The sequence below is a fragment of the Mobula hypostoma genome, chromosome 24 (genome assembly GCF_963921235.1).
Source record: "Mobula hypostoma chromosome 24, sMobHyp1.1, whole genome shotgun sequence".
NCBI lineage: Eukaryota > Metazoa > Chordata > Chondrichthyes > Myliobatiformes > Myliobatidae > Mobula > Mobula hypostoma.
The window spans coordinates 2,329,092-2,353,735 of NC_086120.1; the positions used below are offsets into that span (position 1 = coordinate 2,329,092).

The 24,644-nt window shown below is 37.8% G+C and overlaps 1 protein-coding gene across 4 annotated transcripts in view; it reads left to right on the forward strand.

Moving 5' to 3' along the window:
• Positions 1-1,475: 1,475 nt before the first annotated feature.
• safb (scaffold attachment factor B) overlaps positions 1,476-24,644 on the forward strand; it is a 52,202-nt gene continuing 29,033 nt past the window's right edge. For 3 of the 4 annotated variants that reach the window (XR_010015984.1, XM_063032380.1, XM_063032381.1), the window contains exons 1-11: positions 1,476-1,689; positions 3,771-3,858; positions 4,067-4,128; positions 8,517-8,774; positions 10,787-10,864; positions 13,687-13,714; positions 15,121-15,625; positions 16,113-16,162; positions 16,714-16,829; positions 20,460-20,609; positions 21,477-21,601. Coding sequence is in view for 3 of the 4 variants with exons in the window: in XM_063032380.1 (XP_062888450.1) it covers positions 1,540-1,689; positions 3,771-3,858; positions 4,067-4,128; positions 8,517-8,774; positions 10,787-10,864; positions 13,687-13,714; positions 15,121-15,625; positions 16,113-16,162; positions 16,714-16,829; positions 20,460-20,609; positions 21,477-21,601 (1,610 nt within the window). In the remaining variant the exon portion in view is untranslated. The remainder of the gene's footprint in view (positions 1,690-3,770; positions 3,859-4,066; positions 4,129-8,516; positions 8,775-10,786; positions 10,865-13,686; positions 13,715-15,120; positions 15,626-16,112; positions 16,163-16,713; positions 16,830-20,459; positions 20,610-21,476; positions 21,602-24,644) is intronic. The other variant, XM_063032382.1, reaches the window with a different exon arrangement.

A 24,644-nucleotide genomic window follows, 5' to 3' on the forward strand; every position in this document is an offset into this window, starting at 1 on the left:
TGCCCATGAGTGCACTCCTTTGATTGTAGAAAGTGAAAGAAATCAAAAGAGATGTTCAAAGTAAGAACTAGTTCTGTTACTGTTAATTCCCCTTCTTTTCCTGAATAATGGTATTCCATTTGTTGTCTTCTGGAGCCATTCAGAATCTACAGTATGTTAGATCATGACCAATGCATGCACTATTGTTGTAGCCACTCCTTTTAGAATTCTAGGATGTGGGCCATCAGAATGAAAGTAATTTTCACATTCAGGTCCTCTAACTATCACGCAGAATAGGCCCTTCGAGCCACACTGTCCACCAATTCCCCAGTTTAACCCTAGCCTAATCATGGGTCATTGGACTGTGGGAGAAAACCAAAGCACGCAGAGGAAGCTGTTACCTTAAAATCCTCATTTTATCTTCCAGCTCCATCAACTTCATTACTCTCTATTTTAAAAGGTTTTGCAGTACAGTCATACAGCACGGAAACAGACAGACCCACTGAGTCTACAATCAAGCACCAAGTTGTACTTGACCCATTTTATCTTCCTCACGTGCCAATAATCTTCCCCAGATTTTACCATCCACCTACTCTAGGGGCAATTTACAATGACGAAATTAGACTACCAACTTGTATTTTTTTCGGGATGTGGGAAGAAAACAATGCCTCTGGAATAAGATCACCTAGTCCCAGGGAGAATGTGCAAACTTTGGGGTGGAAACAGGGTCAGGACTGCATCTTAATAATCTGGGTTGGGAGGCAACAGCCAATAGCTGATCGCTGACTCTCCTTATCTTTTGTATTTTTATTTGAACCACTAGAGATTCTGTAGATGCTGTAAATCTCAAGTGACAAACAAAATTATGTTGGTCCAAAATATCGACTGTTTATTTCCCACCATAGATGCTGATAGATGTTCTGATATTTTGTATGTTACTGTAGTATTCAAGATTGTTTGAATTAAACATGTCTGATTCATAACTAGGCAAACCAGAGACACGAACAAAAAAAAATTGCTGTTAAACGTTTGCCAAGTGACTGGGTTTGAAATTTAAGTATTTCTAAGATAATTAAACATTAAAAGCGACTGGCAAAATGGGAAAGAAGTTGGTGTAGGCCTGACTTTAACGCATGAGCTTTCGATCACAACATTTGGAGTATGGGTAAAGCTAAAAAAAATAGCATGGGCAGGAAACGTGGAGAAGGGGCTGTAAATCCCACAACCGTCGCCGGTGATGTAGGACGGTTAAAGCAAGGAGAATGGAGGCAGTTTATGGCATCGCAGCAGTCAGATGCCACGGCCCATCCCGCTCGGTGAGCGTTTTCGGAGGGCGCGGGGGAAAGAGCGGCGGGGTAGAGGGGAGGGGGAAGACGGAAGAGAGAAGGGAGGACGGAGAGGGAGGGGGAAGGGAATGAGGCGGGGTGGATCGGCATGTGCGCAGGCGTGGACCGGCCTCCCGCGCTTTGAAGCTTGCACGCACGCGCAGCAGGTTGCTCTAGTCCCCTGCAGCAGACGGCGCCATTTTATCTTCCTGTGGCGGTGTGGTGGATCGGAGTGATGGCGGCAGAGAGCGTGGCGCTCGTTGAGGCGGCGGATGAATTGCGCAGGATCACCGAGCTGAGGGTGGTGGACCTGAAGGCGCAGCTGAAGAAGAGAAACCTCGATACTAGTGGCAACAAGAGCGTGCTGGTAGAACGGCTGCGCAAGGTGAGGGGCTGTTACGGAGGCGCCGACCGCCAAGGCCTTGTCGGTAGGCCGTTGTTTTCACCCTTTACCGGGACAGCAGACATCTTTAGGTCTAGGGTTGGGACTGCAGTTCCTGACAGTCCCAGGCTCGCTCTCTCCGTTTAATGCTAGCATAGTCCAAGCGCTCAAGCCTTTAAATGTATTTCTGTAAATTCCTCGTATTTTTCTATATGTAAAGCCTCTTTCAAGATTGCAGGCATTTCGATCACATCCAATGGGACATAAAATTTCACAATAAAATTTGCTGTGTTGTCCAGTTTTGGGAAATCTTAACATTTCCCCTTTTAATTATCCTGACTTAATTAGCTGCGTTAATCCTTGCACGACTTTCGTTATCGCACATGATGTATTGCATTCCGGTTTTTTCCAATCCAAGAACTGAGGGTAAATTATTTGAAAATTTAAATTGAGAATATCATTTAAAAATTAACCAACATTTGAAAGGCCCAGGTAAAAATAAGTTTTCATTCATTGAGGCCACATCTTTTGACAACAGCAAACTTCAAATCAAAATTTCTATAAGCTCGATAAATGGTACATTTCATTAATTGTCCTCTTGATTTTTCAGTGTTTATCGTTGGAGTCGCTGCTTAACACGTGTTGTTCCTAACAATGAAAGAGTTACTTGTGGGCTAACTAAAGATTTGATATTTAACATTTAGTATGTACGCCATATCTCTCACATTTAAAGACCTTTACAAGGCAAGCAAAGAGCTTGAGAGTTTAAACCATCAGAAAAGATTGGTTGAAGAGTTAAAATGTGGGAAGATGGGTTATGTTGCTAGAAGAAAATTCAAAAGTGCAGGAGTGATGGCCAAAGGCACTTACAGCAGTGAAGAGAAGAAATGTGGCTTTAATATGTATAATTCAAATCATTATCTTGGAGTGAGACTGAAATAGCACAATCACTCCAGTTGCTGAACGGTGACGTCATCCCTAATGGCAGAAATTGACCTAAAAAATCCACATTGGCACTCTGGAGTCATCCTGAAGCTTGTGCTGAAGATGGCGCTGTCTTTGGAGTTATCAAATAGAAACCCTGGCACTGTGTCCTGATCAGTCAACATCGATTTTTAAAAAATAGTTATTGCCACATATGCTCTTCTGATGTCTTGCTCTATACAGTTGGGCTGAATTAATTTCAACATTACAACTGTGACCACATTTTTAAAGCATTTCAGCAGTCTAGTATTTTAAGATGTTATTAAAATATTTAATTTAGATGCTACTAAGGTTTAGGTGTGGTTTCTTTTGGCTGATTTTTCAATTTATTTCCAGGTTTTAATTTACTCTAAGAAATTTGAGTTCAGATGTTTAAGTTTATTCCTTTTTAAAATTTAAAACAATACATTGTTTGTTGGGTGGCATGTTAGTGTAATGGTTAGTGCAATCACCTTACAGCACCAGTCATCTCTGTTGATTCCCACTGCTGTCCAGTAAGGCATTTTTGTACATTCTCCTTGTGACTGCATAGGTTTCTTCTGGGTGTTCTGGTTTCCTCCAACATTTCAAAGTTGTATGGTTAGGGTTAGTGAGTTGTAGCCATCTAATGTTGGCATTGGAAGCATGGCAACACTTATAGGCTGACCCCAACGCAACCCTTGGATTATGTTGCTTGTTGATGCAAAAGCAACACATTTCACTCTATAACAACAGGAATTCTGCAGATGCTGGAAATTCAAGCAACACACATAAAAATTGCTGGTGAACGCAGCAGGCCAGGCAGCATCTCTAGGAAGAAGTGCAGTCGACGTTTCAGGCCGAGACCCTTCGTCAGGGTCTCGGCCTGAAACGTCAACTGCACCTCTTCCTAGAGATGCTGCCTGGCCTGCTGCGTTCACCAGCAACATTTCACTCTATTTTGAAGTTCTAATATACATTGACCAAAACATTGACTGTATTTTTTCCATAGATGCTGCCTGCCCTGCTGAGTTCCTCCAGCATTTTTTGTGTGTTGCTTAGATTTCCAGTATCTGTAGATTTTCTCACATTTGTAAAATCTAATCTTCACCAATTTTTTGTATAATTGTACTGTCTTTTAGGTGATAGAAGAGGAAGGTGGGAATCCAGATGAAATTCCAATTGCAGCAGATACTCCAGGAAGAAAAATACCAAAGCGAACAGGAAAAGGTAATGGGCATTAACAACAAATGTCGAACTCATGGTTTTTTTTGGTCACAATTTTACTACTCGTATTTCTACAGAATCCCATGGGAGATGAGCTGGTATTAATAGTCAACTTTTCTGTACTCCAGTTTGAATGATATACTATTAACATTTAATTACTGCATAAGCAAGCAGATACATTGAAATTTTGACACTTACCCTTTTGATACAGGTCGGAGAGCAGAGGATGATGGAACAGATGATGGGTTGGAGGAAGATTCTGGAGATGGCCAGGTTGGTGACTGGACTATAGTTCGATGCAATGTCAGTTAAAATACTATTATAAAATAAAAAATTAAGATAAAATATTAGCAATGAAGTTTTGACATGAGAGGATTTAGAATCATATATCATTGAAAATTTTCCATCGCTTCTAATTGTAAACTTTTTAACAGTGTGAATTTTGCGTCTTTATTCCCTAAAGTATTACAGCAAGATCCCAGTAAAGTGAGTTTATCCACTCGTGCTTTAGGTATCTAAACTGTACTTCATTATTCACTTAATTTATTATTTTGCTTAATTATATGATGCTAGCTACTTTGGAATATCTGGCTGCATGAATGTTGGTCACATGACCCACAAAAATCTTTTGTGTTCCATTCTTTGACATTGTCGTAGCTATGGCTTGATTTGAATTTCCACCCACATCAAAGATTGTCATGTCATCCTTGTTCAATATATGGTGACATTAAAAAAATTTCAAGAAATGGTGAATTTTCATTGGTAATGTTTGTGGTTACTGATATTTATAGTGGTATGTCGTAGATTTTATTTACAGTATCACTTTTCATGCAGTCATTTGCATTGTCATATTCTGTAAAATGTATTCCAGTACAGGAAAAATTAGTATCTGAATGAAATAATTGTACTATGCCTTTTGAATACAGTGGTTTTATTGTATAATAGGCATGGAAAGGATACTAAACTTCTAAGAGCAGCACTTGCCATTCATTAAGGGTGCATTGTGGTCTCCATTAGCAAGCTTCAACAGAAAATATTTCCAATATATCTATAACTGTATGTACTTTGTTATATTTCCTGTTACTATTTTTGCTCTGCCCTGTTCTTGTCATTAGTAATGACAATGTTTCAAATACTTTTAATTACATTTTGTGAATTTTTTCTTTGTCCTTCATTGGATATTTCATTACTTCACCTATTATTTTCAGTTCTTTTGGGTTCCTTGGATGCCATTTTGTGTGCTGAATGTACAAGAAAATTAAGTATGTGCATAACTAGTTTTCAGGTTTTGTATTTTAATGCATTCAGATATTAAAGAAGTTTTGATTATAAGCCATTAAATGTCCAAGTAAAATTCTGACTAATGTGTTCACAGCATAGTTGTATATTGCAGTCTCCCGTAAAGAACAATATCACAAAGATCATAAAATGTTCAACTACTTTTCACCTGGTCATTTCTCATTTTACCAAAAGTATCTAGTAGTTGTAAATTGTATGGCAAAGTACTTGGGCCTGAAAACTTCAGAAAGTGTTCTGTGATTTTCTTGCTCTGAGATCTTAAAGTTTATATTCCCTGTCTCTTACGGTGTCTATAAAAATAACAAATTTGCCTTTTTGGATGCTTTCAGTGCTCAGAATCAATTTACTTCACTAATTGTGCAGAAATGAATTTCCAGTCACAATGTAAATTGATGCCTTCTAACTGGTTATTGTTTCACCAAGTATTTCTAAGAACAATGGCAAACTGAGCTCTCAGTGGATTCTTTCAGATCAGTTGTTTTCCATCTGTTTTCTTTTTGTAGGCTTTGTCGTTTATAATTTCTTGTTTGTCACCATTCACCTCAGTGAGTCACTTTTAAAATGTAGGTAGTTCAAACTATGACATACTAGCAAAAGGATTCAAGCAGGACAAGAAGCATAATGAAGGGCAAAAACAGATGTATTTAAATCCTTAAGCTTTCTTGCCACATTTATGCCACTTGGTTCATTGGAGCTAGCACTTCTATCTTGCATTTATAGATGTTAGAGGAACAAAAATGCTATAAAATTTACTATTTATGATATTGTTTACTGCCAGAATTGAACCATTTGACTTCTAAGAACTGGTTTACAAGTGATAATGATGCAGTTATCTTCAATGCAGTGCACAGGGGCATAGGTGGTTTGTGAAGACCATGAGAGTGGGAAGGCTAAAAAAAGTAGTTGGTCTTAACTGCAGTGCTGTTGGGAGTCTTGAAAGAAACAGTACTCCAGAGTAAAAACAAAGTGCCATAAAGACTTGCGTTAGATATTTGTGGAAGGAGAAATGGTTAATGAATCGGATTGTAAACCAAATTCTGTTGAATTTCTCTCATTACCTTATGAGTCAATTTCAAACATGCAGAGTTTTTTTGAGTTCCTGATTATTTTAGAAAGCTGGTGTAACCCTAGAGGAGAACAGAACTGTTACCAAAAGAAGCAGTGGAGAATTCATTGTAATGTTAAAGAGAGAACATACAGTAGTGGGGCTGAAGGAATAGCTGAATTTTGAAAGCTTTTATCCTGTCACCATTTTACTCAGTTGTAGAAGTCTTGAATCAGAATCTCCTGGGTTTAAATGACAATTATGTTCTGAGGTATTGCATTATCAGAGTTGCCATCTTTCAGTGAAACTTTTTAAGTTCACCCCAATGCAATATTTGCTTTTTATGCCCCAAAAACATTCATTCCCCGACTAACACCGAAATGTTAAAACGGTCACAATTATGGTTTTCCAGGAAGTTATCTCAGTAACTGACTGCACTGGAAAAGTAATTGGTTTTGTTTCTTTCTCTTTCATCTATCTGCTATTCTCTAAATGGCTGGTGTTTTGGAGACGGAAGTGGGCAACTTTGCAACAATAATATCAGCCTAAATTAAGTTGTGTGTAAAGTATTCTACCTACACAATCTTCTAACAATTGAAGCATTATACAGGCAGTAAATACAATCTGAGTGATGAATCGAAGGATGGTGGAGGCCAAGTCAATAGATATATTTAAGGTAGAAATTTATAGGTTGTTACTTGGTTAGGGGTTGTGGGTTTGGGAAAAGACCTATGGTTGAGAGACTTGATGGGTTGAATGACTTGCTCTTGTTTTGTTTAGTGAACTTTTCAGAAAGTAAGTTTGGAACATTTCGTAATGTCATTTACACTCCTGGTCAAACCTTAGACACTAAATTTCTTACTGCAAATTTTTCATATACAATTTTGTGGAACTGTTGCTGAAGAAGCTCATCAGGGCTCAGCTTCCGAGGTCTGAGTTTGATCCTGATTCATAGTGAAATTTTCCTTTCCCCACCTTGGTTCCCTAGAATTCTCATTTTTCCCCACAGCCGAAAGATCTGCTTTTGTAGTCATTCATTCTAAATTAATGTAGTTCTAAATTGCCCTTAGAATAATCATATAGTAGAACTGGATAGAGTTGGTTGGCAGGTGAGAGATGGATTGCAGGAAATAAGTGGTAGTCCATACTTTGGGTTGTTTTAATAAACATCACAAGCAATTGTGCATATCCTTAATCAGTTGAATTGAAGGACCACAGTATCAAGAGCCCGGACTAAGAAATATAAATTAGATTTGAATTTAATGGTAAATGAAATAAAACAGGATAAAGCTCTGGGAAAAATAGGAACAGTTCAAACTTGTAAGAAGACTGGATGTTATTTTTTATTGTCAGAAACATTGTTAAAACAAAGCCATTATAAGCAAGCTAGGTCATATTGTCTGTTTCACTTTAAAGAGTTCATTTGTGCATTTGCAGCAATGATGCCAATGGAAATGGTCCCCTGACTTGTTTAAAATCATATTTGTGATGTTAGACACTTCACACAGCTGAGTTAAGTATGTAGCTGTCATCATCAGTCAATGCCAACTTTTATTTGCAAGATGCCATCAGTATGTTGTGGAATTGAGCAATGTTGATAGTAACTATTTTTTTGAGTGCTGATAAGCATGTTTGAGATCCGGGAACATGGGAATTAGGTACTGTATTGAAGGACTGATGAACTCTTAAAATGAAGGGGGCCTCTGTCTAGAAGGTCTGCTCTGTTAACTTAAGTTGTTATGTTTAGTTCCTATGTAGAGTCATAGAGTAATTCAGTAGGAAGTGGGCCTTTGGGGGCAAGTTATCCAAGATGCCCACCCAAGTTGGTCCAGTTTGGAACATGTCCTCCTTAAGCCTTTCCTATCAATTTATCTGTCCAAGTGCCTTTAAAATGTTTTTGCATTGCCTCAACCACTTCTGGTAACATTCTGACAACGGGGCAGGAATATATCTGGTGCAACTTGGTGCAAATTATTAAGTTAATTAGAAAAAAGCTAATAGTACAACAATTATTAAGTCACTTGGTACTCAGTGATCAGTTTCTCTGTACCCCACAATGGAAAATGCACTTGCCACTTCAGTAGATTGTCTTGTTTGACTTCTGCCATTGGTTCTGACAAGCTTTTGCCAAGCACTTGTCCAGTTTGCAGTCCTTTTAAAATGAAAACTCATAACATTTATTTTGAGGTTTTTTTTTGGAAGTTTCTAGATATTCCACATGATTAATTTGGCACTACATCATGACTGTGTGAGTCCTGTACAGTGTTTCCTAGCCTATTTTTAGTCACGCTAAAGTAATATGCATATTTCATTGCAGGAGGATATAGAAGCCAGTGTTGACCAATTACAGGACATTTCAACATTGGATGTTAATTTTGAGAATGAAACTGACATCGAAGGTGCAATGGCAGGGTGTGCTGATGAAAATGAGATTGAACAGATCACAGCGTCTTTAACCGAGAATATTGAACACGTAGGACTACCTGTAGAGATCACTATGCAGCTACCTATGGAGATGGGTGCAGAAGAACCTCTGGAGTCAGCACTGATTCTAAGCACAGACCTTCCAGCAGAAGTATGAAGAATTTAAATTAACTTACTTTTCATGAATGTATATTTGCATTCAATTGTGGTGAGATAGAATCCACTGTAAAAGAGAGCAAAGCTGATGAGGAATTTGGCTTATTCTGGAAGGGTCTGGATGGATTAGTGGGTTGCAATGCTGCCCTTTTGTCTTTGGAGACCTGGATCTGAATCTCATCCAGACTCTTGAGATGAAAGTTTTCTCCGTGGCTGTATAAGCCATACATGCATACTTTCAGGAAGTTACTTTTTTGAAGTAGGTGAGACCACAAAAAGGGCAGCAGTATTTTGAATATTATAAAGGTGCAAAGGGTTCTAAAATATTGTCTAAAATATTGGTAAGGCTATAGTTGTTGCGCCATGTTCATGTTTTGGCATCCAATTATAAGATTAAACAATAGAAAATGTATTATTTGGATCACCAAGATATCTGGGAAGAGAACATCTGTTATGTGGAAAAACTCAAGATCTTGGAACTATATCCACAGAAGCACTGGAGGCTGAAAGAACACTTCTAGATATTAAAAAATACTGAGCTGTTATAAAGTCGATGTTAAGTATGAATCAATTTTTAAATCTTCAGTAATGAGAGGTTTTCACAGACATGAGTGCAGGGGTGGATTGAATTTGGCAAGTCTTTAATGGGGCAAGTTTGTATCTAGAGCAAAAGAAGTTATATTAGTATGGGAAGAGTACAACAGTTATATTTTAGCTTATTACCCTGAACTGGTTGAACTTGTGTAATTCTGAATTTAATCTCAAACTAGTTTTCTACTGAACATGGGATGTGCAATGTGAATTACCAATGTGGGCAGTCAAAGGGAATGGGGGGGGGGAACATTTTGAAACTACAGGTGGTACCATTTTCAGATTGGATTAAATTAAGAATCTGTACTCAATGGCCTGAACTTTTTATTCAGTGGTGAAATGGGACTTTGGCAGTAACCTTTAAGCAATCTGCCATTGCAAATTTCACTATCTCTGGTACAGATATCAATACTATTGTCAAGGTTTTGCTCTGCAGTTTTGGTTTGACAACAGTAATGTCATCATGTTTGTAGGAATTGTGGCAGTCATTGAACCAAAAATCAAAAGCAGAATTTTTAAAGTAGTACCTAAATATTGTAGACCACAGAATAAAGATAAGAGCTCAACGTGAGATTAATCTGCAAACTCACACTTTAAAAATACAATTAATCTTCCATTTTGAAATTCATGAAAGGAAATTGGAATTCTCAAAGTTAAGCGTCAGGGAGTAAAACAATTATGGCTTGATCTGACATTTTAAAAACTCACTTTCACCTTGTGCAGTGATTATTTGGAGTAATTGTAGAGGGTGGGCTGGTAGACAATTCATATACTTCTAAGTTCTTGAGCTCATTTCATTTCTCAGAATTTACTCTGAGAAGGATGCAAATCAGCTCAGCCTATAGAGGAGCAGTGGAATTGCTGAAGAAACTTACACATTTTAATTTTTAGTTGAGCATGTGCATATTCCAGAAATTACTATCCTTTTACAGTGTGATGGCAGTGAATGGTGATATCTTCATAACTACAAAATCTGAGCCAATAATTAGGCTTATAACTGAACTATTGTCTATTGTCTGTTGTCTAACTGGATAATGCCAGTAATTCTGTTATAACTAGTTATCAGACATAAATGTGATCTTGAACCCAGCATGATGACCCTGGATTTGAATAGCAAACTGCTGGAATTTTCACAGTTGGTGGAATGTAATTTCTATGAATGGAGTAATCTTGGAGGATAAATTGTGTAAGAAATTGTTTTTTTTTTACAGAAATTCATTTTAATGTTTAACTTGACGTAAAATTTTGTGGATTACATTTTGGAAGGATGTGAAAGAACTGAATTCAGCTAATTTTGCAACTGCAGGGTCACTTTGCTGTTGGATTTGATACAAAACATTACAATGTCATTTTGATTACTTATCAATTCAAGTTGACTTTTGCATGATGAACTTAGTGCTTGATATAACATTTCAGATTGTGGATGACTCAAAGGACATGATGGACACAGACATGCCTTGCACTGGAGAGGAGGAATCCATGTCAAATAAAGAAGTAGGATACTACTTTGAGATCATTAATTTTTTCTCTTGTAAATAGTGCTTGCTGTACAGAGGAGGAATCCATGATGCACAAACTAAGGTGCAACTTTGAGACTGTTCATTTAGTTTTACATTAGCCATTGAAACAAAATCGAGAACTAAAAATATTTCAGAGTAAACTGTTTTCTGGTGGCAGCTGCTTTTTTTTTAGCAATGCTGGCAAATAAAGATTAATGTAATAACTAGAAAAAGGAACATTCATCAATAGAGTAAAATTAATTAAAAAAAATAAATCATTGGTACAAGAACATTAAGTTTTACCTTCAAGTTGTAGATTATTGTGGAATAAACAGCAGTAGTGCAAAACAATATATGATCAAGAAAACTGAATGAACTTTTGACACTGGAGTCCCTTGCTATCCTGTTCAAAGGTAGCCTTGTTATATTGAAGACAAATTGAAACTTGTAATTTATTTGACTAGTGATCATGAGATGATATTCAGAGTAATAGAGCCATTCTACATTGATGATTTGTGACTGCATATCACCTTTCCAGTTAACAGGTTCAGTATTTAAATTTTCAGCAAAGACTTGAATAGTTAAGAGATGTCAGGGGTGAAGGAGACTTGAGAAGTTTACTGAATTAAATGGTTAGGGGCATCTTTTGAAGAAGAATTTGAAAGCATTTACAGTGGATTGTGGTTAATTGGGATTCATTGGGACCAGTGCATTTTGGGCCAATTGAGTGGCTACCCTAATTAGCTGAAGTTTCATGGAAAGAGCTAAGAAGATATATCTTTTTAAAAAGGCAAACTACTGTTTAACTGAGTAACATATTATATATTTAAATGAAATACAGAGCGAATTAGAATACTACGTATACCTCTGCAGTACTATAAAACCGTATTAGTTCTGGATTGCCATCGACAGAGGAATTCATCCAGTGTGTGCTGCTGTTTTCTTCTGACTGACTGTAAATGGAAAAAAAAATCCAGTGTAGGCACCTAGTGCAGATAATGGAATACGATGCTTTCTGTGATTGCATCCTCCAAATCTTCATTTTCATTTTAACATTCAAGATGATTGTCAATACTTTCAAATTCTCCACAGTTCTTAACATCAAGTAGTGAAATTATTTCACTTTCACTCCCAGCTGTTTTTGGTGTCACCAAGCCAAAATGCTTGAAATCAAAGTGAGCAAAACAGTTCTGAATTGTCTTGCTGCTTATTTCTCAGCAAAAATCATTGGTTTTTAAGCACAAACACACACAACTGATACTATTTTTTTTAAATGCTCTAAGTGCAGTGTAGTGTTGTAACAGCCATACAAGTCCACATGTTTGATGTTAGTTAGGAACTGTTTGGCAACAGTCTACTGGCATAATGTATCAAATAAAGTGAGTCCTGGCTTTTGATTAGTTTTTGTTCCTTAAGTGTTGGCCCAAATACGTGGCTGCTCCAATTAACCAATGGCCCAATTAACTGGAATCCTCTATTTATTTGGAGTCATGCTGAAAGTTATTGAAGCGAAGAATGCTGTCTTGAATTCAAAACTAATAGCATATTAGTTTACACCCTGGAGTAATAGGTAAATTTGCAATAGTGTTTTGTGTATTGGAAAATAGAAAACCATAGATTTACAGGATAATTTAGATAGGACTCGTCCCATCCTGTTAAATCATAATAAGCAAAGAAGGTGTGGAAGAATTCACTAGTGGTGAAACAGCTGCGGATACCTTCCAGCTATTGCTTTGCCTTTGGAAAATTGGATATTGTTGTAAATTATCAATCTTAACATGATAGGATTTTGAAGCAGAGCTGGGAATAAGCATAATAATGAAAGCTTTTTGAGTGTCTTTGTATTGTATGATTCATATTCAAGGAGAAATGTAGATAATACCTTTTGGGTAAAGAAGCAATACTTGAAAAGGCTGATATCCAGAATCTTGGGATCTGTACAGCAATTAGTAATATCCAAAGGTGACTGATTTGGGTTTTTGCCCTACTGGCAACATCAGAAGTATTGGAGTAAAATTAAATCATAATTCCATAAATGAATGGATTGAAGGGAACCCTGTTGCAAGAGGTATATAGTTATGTTAGGGTGGATTGGAATGGATGATGAATTTTATGGCTCAGAGGGAATATCTACTTTTATGCTCAGTGTTATCCTTGTTTATATAAAATATACATACTTTTATAATTCATTTTCCAGCTCTTTTAATGACACAACTTTGTATAATGCAACACAACAAAGTGAAATTTCGAAACATGAGTAAATGATGCTGCATTTTAACTGGTGTAATTACAGATAATGGTATTGACAACAACTAGGTTACTCTGTCATTGTTTATGCACTGCTGAGGTTGCATTCCTCCTCTGTCAGCCTGACATTGTTATACTTGGGTTTTGGATGTACATATTAGGTGACATACATTAATGATATGTGAATCATTGTAGACACTTTGATTCTGTTAACACTAATACATTTCATTAATGTATTCAGATAATCCTTTTAAGTTGTATTTTGTACAAAAGACTTCTAGAAGTAATAGAGCAAACTACTAGAGAAAACCATTGGATTAGGCAGCATCTGTGGAGGCAAAGGGATAATCGGTGTTTTTGGGTTTTGAGCAGGATTGATAGCCAATTCTGTTGACAATCTTTTTGCCTCTACAGTTGCCACCTGGCCTGCTCAGTTTAAGTGTTTGTCCAGGATCTGAAGTTTCTTGTGTCTGCAGCTTATTTGTATTCATTGAATGGCTAATAGACTATAATTTGGTTTAATTTTTGCTATAAACAGTATTAACAGTTTTTGTTCTCATTTGTTTTTAGGACACTGAAGATGTACTTGAAGAAACAGGTATTAGAGACTATCCTTCCATCAGTATGCCCCAGAGCAGCTTTATATTTCTCACTTTTAAGAACTTGATATCATGCAAGTATTCTGGAATAGAAAGCAGTGGTTCAAAGCAGCACAGGTACAGGGAGACTGGAAAACTGAGGCATATCCCAGATCTGCTACATTATTCCAACCTGCTATAAAGTTCTAGTGGCACAACTAACTTGTACATAACCAGCAGCTTTTTTGAAAGCTGGTACTGTTTTGTATATTTTGAATGGGATCTTATTTCTATTGGTGTTTAAATTTACTTCGGGGGTGAGTGGTGGAGGTTGGATTACAATCCTGCAACTAGTGTTGGGGGACTTGAGAGTACTTGTCTAAATCAAGAAAATTTGATTTGGGGTATGTTAGTGCATGTATTTTAAATATCAAAGTGGAATTCTGCAAATTTCACAGTGATGGGAAGCAAATGTAAGGATTTCATCAAGCTTTTAAACTGTTGGGATAGTGACTAAAATTTGTTGTAATTGTGTTTTTTTTTCTCAGCATGTTTTAGCTTCGGTGTTCTTGGCAAGAAAAAAATCAAAAGTTAGTTGTGCGACATAGATGTATCTGATTTATGTACAAGTCCAGCACACGTTCGTGCTGTTAAACATCTTGGCATCCTAACTGGATTTTCAAAACTTGATCTGGTGATGTGAATGAGTACACAAGAATATTCTGTTCACACCTCTAAATTCTACAGGATGGGCAATGAAGTGGAAGTCTTAAGTGTCTAAACCGAAGTCTTACCAATGTAAAAGAAACTGACCAGGTTACAGTTTTTGAATAATACAAAATACAGACCTAAGTGAATTTGAGTAAATGCTGCAGTTTGAAGCAAATGGAAGAGCAATCCATCAAGAACATTTAAGGACTTGATGAACAGTCCATCTGCTCAAGTACATTACATGTTTTGCTGGACTCTTGCTTCAGTTTGAAGAAATGAAGTTAATCAGAAGATTTAGACCTATCAAAAGGAAACATTTGTTGAACATTCTTGGAAGTATTTGAAAATTATTTCTGAGCACCTTGAATTGCAAAGGAATTTCTGAACTTCAGCTATTTACTGCTTGGAATTATATGGACATGTATTCACTTGAACTACGTCTGCTTACTTCCAAAGTTAACCGTTGCAGCTTTGAGGAGTCTGATCTATGGAGTTATTGAAGAATCTATTGGTAATTTAGTTAAGAATTGCAATTAATTTATTTTTGTGTAGGTAGCTGTGTGCTCCCTCAGTTTTCCAATCTCCCTGTGGTTCTAGTACAAGCTAGGGGCAGTCCTGCCTAATAACGTGGCAGGCGTGTTAGCTCCGTGTATGTTCTTGCTTTATTTCAGTGGTAATTAAACCTTGTGCCATTCTATTCCCATTGATCCCGTAGAGAAGGAGAATGTAGCCGAAAGTTCGGGGGAAGCTTGTAGTTCAGTCCCTATCGAGGAGGAGCCCTCAGAAGAGACCCAAGAAATGATCTCTGCACAAGAAATGATCAACATAGAATCCTACGAGAAAGAAGAAGAAGATGACAACATCTCAGTTACTGTGCAAGCAGAGGATGCACTGACATTGGAACTCGACAATGATTTTTTGGATGCTCCCAAGAAAGAATCAAAATCATTGGGGACTGACTCCAAGAAACCCTCCAATCAAACACTCAGTGGCAACAAAAATGAAAATGAAGTGAGCACAACACCAAATTTGGCCGAAATGGAAGCCGAGCAACAGAAAGAAGAGTTAGAAGGGGCAGGCATTGAGAGCACAGAGAAAGAACAGCAGCCAGGAACTGAAGAAAGCAAAGATGAAACATTGAAAACAGAAGATGAAGGTGATTCTACTGAAGCAGCTAAGAAAGAAATCTCGATTATAGAGGGCAGTGATCAGAACAAGAGGTTTGTTGTTTCTCAGTTCTAGATCAGAAGCTTTCTTTTTTTCCATACATACTAAGATATCAGTATAAACTTGTCTCATGAATTGGCCTGCACATGGTGGTAATTTTGACCTATCTCGTTTTTGTTTCAATGTTCTTAATTTTTTCCCCTCTTGTACTGTTAGAGGTGACTTCCTAATACACTTTCTGCTCTCCTCCAACCCGAAGAGGTTGATCACAAACCTGGAATATTTTGCATCTGTGTGTCCTCTTCATCGGCAGTGCTAAAAATGTAATAAGACAATTTATGTACAGTTTCATTGCCAAATGAAATCCTAAAATGTCATTGTCCCTACACCCAATGTTCGATAATTGCATTTTCAAGTATAACGTTATACTTGGGTAGGTATTGGATAGTTTGCTTGGATTGAGAAAAGATCTGACTTTTTCAAAGTACTTTTCTGGAATCTTGTTATTCTCTATCTAACAAATCTAATTTTGTACTTTAGCTCTATCAAGGATGGAAAAGATACTAAAATTGCAGCAAAAGATGAGAAAGGTAAGCCATAGAATTGAACAGCATTGTCTATCTAAGAGAAGAAATTCAAATTTTTCATCTCTATATGTGTATACATATTGATTTAATGTTTGTTCAGTAAGTACTGCAGCCCTATGAATATTTGTCAAAAGTAATCCCTGAGAAGGAAGTATTAGTATTTTAAGAAACCTTAAGTATTAGAATGGCAATTGTGCAGTTGGGAGGTGGGATTTTTGAGACTTCATCCACTTTAAGGATGAAAGGACATGGAATTTAACTTAAGACATTAGTCTAGCATTGAAGCAAAGTAATTAACATGTATCTGTACCATAATTTTACATAATGGATTTTTTTTAACTTGACTCAGGTCAAACTTGGGTTACTGAAAACAGGGTGTTGAAGCTCTTTTAACCTTTTGCTCTGTTTAGTGGTTTGTGGCTTGACTACAGAATTTCTTTACAAAATGCAGAGATTAAGATTTTTTCTTCCTCCCTCCATCTTTTTATGCCTCTTGGTTATTTTGAAGTCAGAAAAAATGTTTTGTCTATTAAAGCTAATTTGTTATTGTTCAGGCCGATCTGGTAGTTCCACCATTTCAGACAGTGTGGGAAAGAACCTTTGGGTGAGTGGCCTGTCCTCTGCCACCAGAGCAACTGACTTGAAGAATCTCTTCAGTAAATATGGAAAGGTAACTATTATTAAAATAATGAAGTTTGCTCTCTTTAAATCCTTGTTAGACTTTTTAATGAATACTGTTCTCAAAATGCACATGCGCTGATTTTAAAAATTGAAGCATAGAAAAATGTCAGTGTGTGCTTTTGACCCATCATTTTTCACCATAGTTGATCATCCATTCCAATATCTCTTGAAACTTAGCATTGAGAAATATCTCTTGTCTTACGTAGTTAATTATCTTCTGTGACTCTGAGATTTATCACTCTGGGGTGAAGAAATTTTGCTTTGTTTTAAATGGGATACCCTGCATCTTGTTTTCAAAATTCCAATGAAAGAATGCTTTAAGAAAACCTGGTCTCTGCTTATACTGTCAGAAGCACTGAAGCTGGTTGATATCAGTGGTCTTTTTTTAAGTCCTAACGATCAGATATTCTATTGGGAGTCCCTCAGATTTTGTTCTTCTAAGAACAGAGGGAACGTCAGATGATTCAATACGATTTCAATAGTTACAATGGTATCATTTACTTAAAATATTTTGAGTCTGTTCTACATACTGTCCTTAAACATCTGGAGAAGAAATTTGCTGTTCTTGAACTACAGTTCAATATTCAATGCCGTAATTCTATCCAGGCTCAACAGGAAGCTCTGAGACCTCGGCCTTGACCCTGCCTTGTGCAGTTGGATCCTGGACTTCCTGTCAGGTCGTTGGCAGGTGGTAAGACTGGGCTCCTTCACCTCCACCCCTCTGACTCTCAACACAGGAGCCCCTCAGGACTGTGTATTGGGTCCCCTCTTTTATTTCCTGTATACCCATGACTGTGTTGCCACCCACAGCTCTAATCTGCTAATTAAATTTGCCAACGACACTACATTGATTGGCCTAATCTCAAACAATAACGAGGGAAGAATTCATCTCTTTGACACAGTGGTGTCAAGAAAACAAACTCACTCTCAATATCATAAAAACAAAGGAGCTGGTTGTGGATTACAGGAGGAATGGAGACAGGCTAATCGCTATTGACATCAATGGATCTGGGTTTGAGAGGGTAAACAGCTTTAAATTCTTCGGCATCCACATCACCAAGGGCCTCATGGTCTGTACACACCAGCTGTTGTGAAAAAGACACAACAGCGCCTCTTTCACCTCCAAAATCCTAAGAACTTTCTAGAGGGGGACAATTGAGGGCATCCTGACTGGCTGCATCACTGCCTGGTACGGGAAATGCTACCTCCCTTAATCGCAGGATTCTGCAGAGTGGTACAGACAGCCCAGTGCATCTGTAGTTGTGAACTTCCCATGATTCAGGATATTTACAAAGACAGGTGTGAGAAAGCCTGAAGGATCATTGGAGATCTGAGTCACCCCAACCACAATCTATTCCAGCTGCTACCATCTGGGAAATGGTACTGCCGCATAAAAGCCAGGACGGGCTCCAGGACAGCTTCTAACACCAGGTCATCAGACAATTAACTCATGCTGATTTGAGTGTGTTTCGATGTTACATGGACCGTTCTATTTTGTTATAAATTACTATCATTGCACATTTAGACAGAGGCGTAACAAAGATTTTTAGTCATATGTGAAAGATGTAAGAAATCAAGTCAATTCAATTCCTAACAATGCTTCCATTGAGCTCCATATCTAGACTGGGAGACATCTGAATGATCAAACACCTTCATTGAGACAAAGTAATTCCCATTGGTTGTCTAAATGTTTGAGGACCGAGAACCCTGGCACCCAAAATGCTGTGAGGGCTGACTGAGTACACAAATATTAACAGAACAAATAGGCCTGTGGCCATATTTGATGTGACAATATTAATCTGGTTTTCACATTTCTATGAAATTGGTGCGAAATAACTTAGCCATAATTGCCTGATTTGATGTAGGCCAGTTTTGGTTGTCTGGCACAGCTTTCTTCCCCTCCATGAACTCTTGTTTATTTTCTTTCTGCCTTCGGAAGCCAGCCAGCATAATTTAAAAACCCCGTCCATTCTTCACATGTTCTGCTTCCCTCCCCAGTCAAGCAGAAAATGCAAAAGCCTAAAAGCACATACCACTACCCTACTGTCAATAAGTGGTTTTCTAGCGCAATAAGATTGACTCTTGGCCTTGCAGCCTACTTCATTATGATCTGAAGACCTTGTGAATGAATGCCGGAATTCCATAACTCCTGAGTCCTTAACAGAAAGTCCTGTGAGACTGGCAGGACATCATTGTATTAAGGACGTTTTCGGAGAGTGATGCCATCAGAAAGAAGGCATCCCATCACTAAGGAGCCCCATCAACCAATCATCACTCTTCTCATTGCTACCATCAGGGAGGAGGTACAGAAGCCTGAAGGCACACGCTCATTGATTCAGAACAGCTTCTTGCCCTCTGCTAACTGATTTCTGAATGGACATTGAACCCATGAACACGACCTCACTACTTACTTTAATTTCTATTTTTGCACTACCTATTCGATACATAAATACTGTAATTCAGTTTCTTTGTCTTTTATGTTGCATTGTACTGCTGCTGCAAAGTAAGCAAATTTCACAACGTATGTCGGTGATAGTAAACCTGATTCTTGATTCAGTACTTGCAGCCAGTTGCAATGGAGGCAAACTTTGATTTTCTTTCCTGCATGTGTGTTGCTGGTTTTCAGTGACAGATGTTCAAGTCTCATTACATTGTCCCTTGTCTCTATCTTGGATAATTTGACTTCCTGCTGTTAGAATCACAGTGGATAACCTCAAATTTAGCAAAGTTAAGTTACAATTGCCATGTGTTTGTCTGCTCAACCAACTTGTCTGAGTCATATTAGAATTGCTTTGCATGCTCTTCACAGCTTGCATTCCTTCCAGCTGTTTGACAAAACTATTTTTGCGCTGTTGTTAGATGGTGTTTAGTGGTATGGTTTGTTTGCAAAACATTTTCCAACCGCAATTTCTATCTGTAGACAATATTTCAAGAGTGCCCGAAGATGCATTGTTATTTTATCCAGATTCATATAGGATAAACTAGCTTATTGCAGTACTTACATCCAAGGGAGTCAAGAAATTTGAGATAGAAATTCCAAGAACAGTAGCTTTCTGTCTTTAACCACCACCTATTACATTATCGGTAAGTCAGCAGCTTGTTTTCTGACCTGTATGTAATTTATGTTAACCTGCGTGAAACCTTTGGATGCTATTCATCTCTGAATCTCAGGACGTACTTCAGCATGCGATTTTGTGAGTATCATGGTATTGAAGTAATTTCATAGATCTTCAGATATTCAGGAGTAACCACCTGGGAATGCGGTGGTGAGAAAATGTCCAATCCAGATCTTTATTTTTAAACAAAGTTGAAACTATTGACTATTGAGATTATTATCCATTCAGAGGTGTAAATGAACATAAAATTTTGAGAATGTCTATTCATGATGCCCATTGTGAAGTTGCTATACTTTTCTGAATGTCATGTAGACCAAGTGCTTAGACACATAATTCAGTTTGATACCTAACTGGATTACTTCATGGATAGACTCTTATTCCAGGTATTAGCTGGCAAATACTTATTAGCATTTGTGCCACTCAGTCGCCGTGAGAACTGACTTTTTATATTTTGCATTTTTTTAAAAATTAAATTCACTTTAAATAATGCTGCTTCTATCCAGGTGGTTGGTGCAAAAGTTGTGACTAATGCTCGTAGTCCAGGAGCACGTTGCTATGGATTTGTGACCATGTCAACCAGCGAGGAGGCAACAAAATGTATTGGCAATTTGCATAGAACAGAGCTGCATGGGCGAATGATCTCTGTAGAGAAGGTGAGTGTAAAATGGCATAGGATAAATTCATGACTAAAATAAAACAGTAAATACAGTATTTAAACAATTGATCCATCAGTAGCTGTAAGAAAAAAAGCAGTTTGGTACTTCTGATTAATCCCCATCAGCACTCATAAAGCTAGAGTTTAAGGGAATTTAATGGGCAAGATACCTGAGTTACAAATGTGTTTAAAATTTAACCGTGTATCTGAGAATAAAGGCTAGAATCCTTCGAGAAAATGAAGACAAAACATTGCAAATGCTGGAATCTTGAGCAAAAAAAGTAAAATGACAATGATATTGTGATCACTTAAGGCTGATTAAGCCACTTCATAAGGCACACTAGTTCCTTCAGCAATCTCATTGATTACTAGTAAGCAGATGCACATACTGCTGTGAATCCTGCCTGAGTTGTGGATTTTGATGGATTAATTCAAGTCTGTCGGTCCTCTGTAAACTCGTCAGCCTGAGCAGCTGTGCATGCCACAGGAGGACCTTTGTTCTCTTGGTTTGTATTAACAAAGTATGAAGACTCTACGTTCTAGTTTTGGATCACGTATACCCTGACTGCATGTGGAATGATTAAAATACCCTCTCCCTTCCTGGGCTTCCATCTGATTTTTAAGAGTTCAAGACAGTATGCAGTAGGTGTTGAGAATCTGAGCTATGAATGCTGCCGTTGCCTGGTAAACATGACCCATTTTTATTAACTAAAAGTAGAATTGTGTGCAAGTCAGCACAGGATCATGTATGTGGAAGGAACCTTCATTATGGTTAGTAATCGGTGCTTGAGGTTCCAGCTAATCAGAAATGAGTTGTAATGGTTTTATGTTGAGGTTGTTGATAGTTATTTTGACTTTTTTTCAGGCTAAAAATGAGCCATCAGGTAAGAAACCAGATAAGAAGGATGATTCGAAAAAGGATCCCAAGTCAGCATCCAGCCGAGAACTCAGCAGTGATAGGCGTCATTCTGCAGATTCCAAAACTGACAGGTTGGTTTTAATTGCAAATTTATTTAAAATATTGTTCAGGTAGTTTGTGAAATTGTATACTTTTGTTAAATGTTGGTAATAAAGCAGATTTGATCAGTGTGATAGATCGTATAATTTCTAATTTATAATATAATATTATAATACTGCAGAGGGACTTGGACCAGCTGGAAAAATGGGCTGAAAAATGGCAGATGGAGTTTAATACAGACAAGTGTGAGGTATTGCGCTTAGGAAGGACAAACCAAGGTAGAACATATAGGGTTAATGGTAAGGCACTGAGGAGTGCAGTAGAACAGAGGGATCTGGGAATACAGATACAAAATTCCCTAAAAGTGGCGTCAAAAGTACATAGCGTCGTAAAGAGAGCCTTTGGTACATTGGCCTTTATTAATCAAAGTATTGAGTGTAAGAGCTGGAATGTTGTTGTATAAGACATTGGCGAGGCTGAATCTGGAGTATTGTGTGCAGTTTTGGTTACCAAATTACAGGAAGCATATTAATAAAGTTGAAAGAGTGCAGAGAAGGTTTACAAGGATGTTGCTGGGACTTGAGAAACTGAGTTACAGAGAAAGGTTGAATAGGTTAGGACTTTATTCCCTGAAGCGTAGAAGAATGAGGGGAGATTTGATACAGGTATGTAAAATTATGATGGGTATAGATAGAGTGAATGCAAGCAGGCTTTTTCCACTGAGGCAAGGGGAGAAAAAAAAAACAGAGAACATGGGTTAAGGGTGAGGGGGGGAAAGTTTAAGGGGAATATTGGGGGAGGCTTCTTCACATAGAGAGTGAATCTCCCCCTCCCCCTCCAGCTTTCAAATCCCTTACTCACTCTTCCTTCAGTTAGTCCTGACGAAGGGTCTCGGCCTGAAACGTCGACTGCGCCTCTTCCTATAGATGCTGCTTGGCCTGCTGCGTTCACCAGCAACTTTGATGTATGTTGCTCACATAGAGAGTGGTGGGAGTATGGAATGAGCTGCCAGAGGAGGTGGTAAATGCAGGTTCTTTTTTAACATTTAAGAATAAATTGGACAGATACATGTATGGGAGGTGTATGGAGGGATATGGTCTGTGTGCAGGTCAATGGGACTAGGCAGAAAATAGTTCGGCACAGCCAAGAAGAGCCAAAAGGCCTGTTTCTGTGCTGTAGCTTTTCTATGGCTTTATAATATAGAAGTATAATTTCTTAATATAAAGGCCTTGCCCACTATGAAATAGTAAGTGATTTATAAGATCTCTTTAGGTGGGTTATTATCACCAGGTTGCACAAACATTGCTTCGTAAATATTCAGTTGCACCTTATTAACGTGGTGCAAAGTCTTCCTGATTTGGTACTCTGATATTTTACTAAAGGTACAGATGGGAAGGAAGATCATTCTCATCTTATGAGTTGGATGTGCAGTGTTTAAAATTTAACTTTTCATATGTGGTCCGATGTCAGAGTGATGTGCTATGCTTGACAGCCTACAGGAAAAATACCCCAATAACAGTTCTTTGGTCTTGACTATAGAATAAGATACACTGGTAAAAATTTAGAGCCTTTTTTGCAAAGCATTAGTGAGTTGAATGGCCTGTGATTGATAAAGATGTCAAAGATTACAGGGAGAAGGCAGGAGAACGGGCTGAGAGGAAAAATAAGTCAGCTGTGATTGATGGTGGAGCAGACTTGATGTGCTGAATGGGCTCCTGTGTCTCCTTTGTCTTATAATTATCTGAGATTGCTGCTGAGGGAAGAAATTTAAGGATTTGAATTTAATTATGTCTTGATTATATCGAATTCTGTCTTGAATTCAACATCCTTGATAGCTTGTATATTAGGATTAATTATTTTATTTTAGACAAACTATACCTCCATGGGATGTAACTTTGAAATGCTATAATGCAGTATAATAAAGCTTTGTCCAAATTTGCATTTTTTTTAGCCTTTCAATTATTGCAGTTCTTTTCCACAGGGCTCTTGGAAAACCCTTTGCCTGAGGGAGAATTAAAGCTGCTTAATTTGATAGTATAGCATATCACTAAATGTTTTGTGGCTACGCAAGAGACAAGACTGACCTGATAGCATTAAAGACTGTTACAAGAACTGTCCAAAAGTTCATATCCTTGTATATCCTGTAAATACAGTTCTTAGCATTGTGTAGATTACTTGGGGAAAACTATATGCTTCGATAAAATAAGTTGTCGTTTTATCAAAGTTTAACAAAAATGGTAGGATAAGACTACATTTTGTGTGAATTTACTTCCTTTGCTAGAAATCTACAAGGAAGTTGGTTTAAAAAGTGTGCAGCACCTAACTCATAGCTACATTCCACAACCAATATCAAACAAGTTTGTTAATATTTTGTAAACATGACTACGTGCATCCCCAGTTCAAGAATTTAGGCAGTCGTTCAGCATCTACTCTTTAATCCAAAAAGGTCAAGGTACATGTGTCACCATTTACAACCCTGAGATTCATTCTGTTGTGGGAATTCACAATAAATCCAAGAAACACAATAGAATCAATGAAAGACCCGCACACAAGATTGACAACCAACCAATGTGCAAACAACAACAAACTGTGCAAATATAAAAAAAGAAGCTAAATAAATGGGTAGATAAGTAAGTTCTCAACAAGTAAATGTTGAGAACATGAGATGAGTCCTTGAAGGTGAGTCGATAGGTTGTGGGAGTAGTTCAGTGATGGGTTCAAGAACGTGATGGTTGAGGGGTAATAACTTTCTGGGAACTGGTGGTCTGAATACCTTCCTGACAGGAGCAGCAAGAAAAGGGTATAGCCTGGGTGGTGGAGATCCTTGATGGATGCTGCTCCTCTGCGACAGTGCTATGTGCTTAATGGTGCTGAGAGCTTTTGCCCATGATGGACTGGATCGTATCCACTACTCTTTGTAGGCTTTTCCATTCAAGGGTATTGGTCTTTCCATATCAGGCTGTAATGCAGCTGGTCAGTATACTCTCCACCTCACATCTATAGAAGTTGGTCAGAGTTTTAGATGACATGCTGAGCCTTTGCAAACTTCTAAGAAAGCAGAGGGGAGGCACTGCT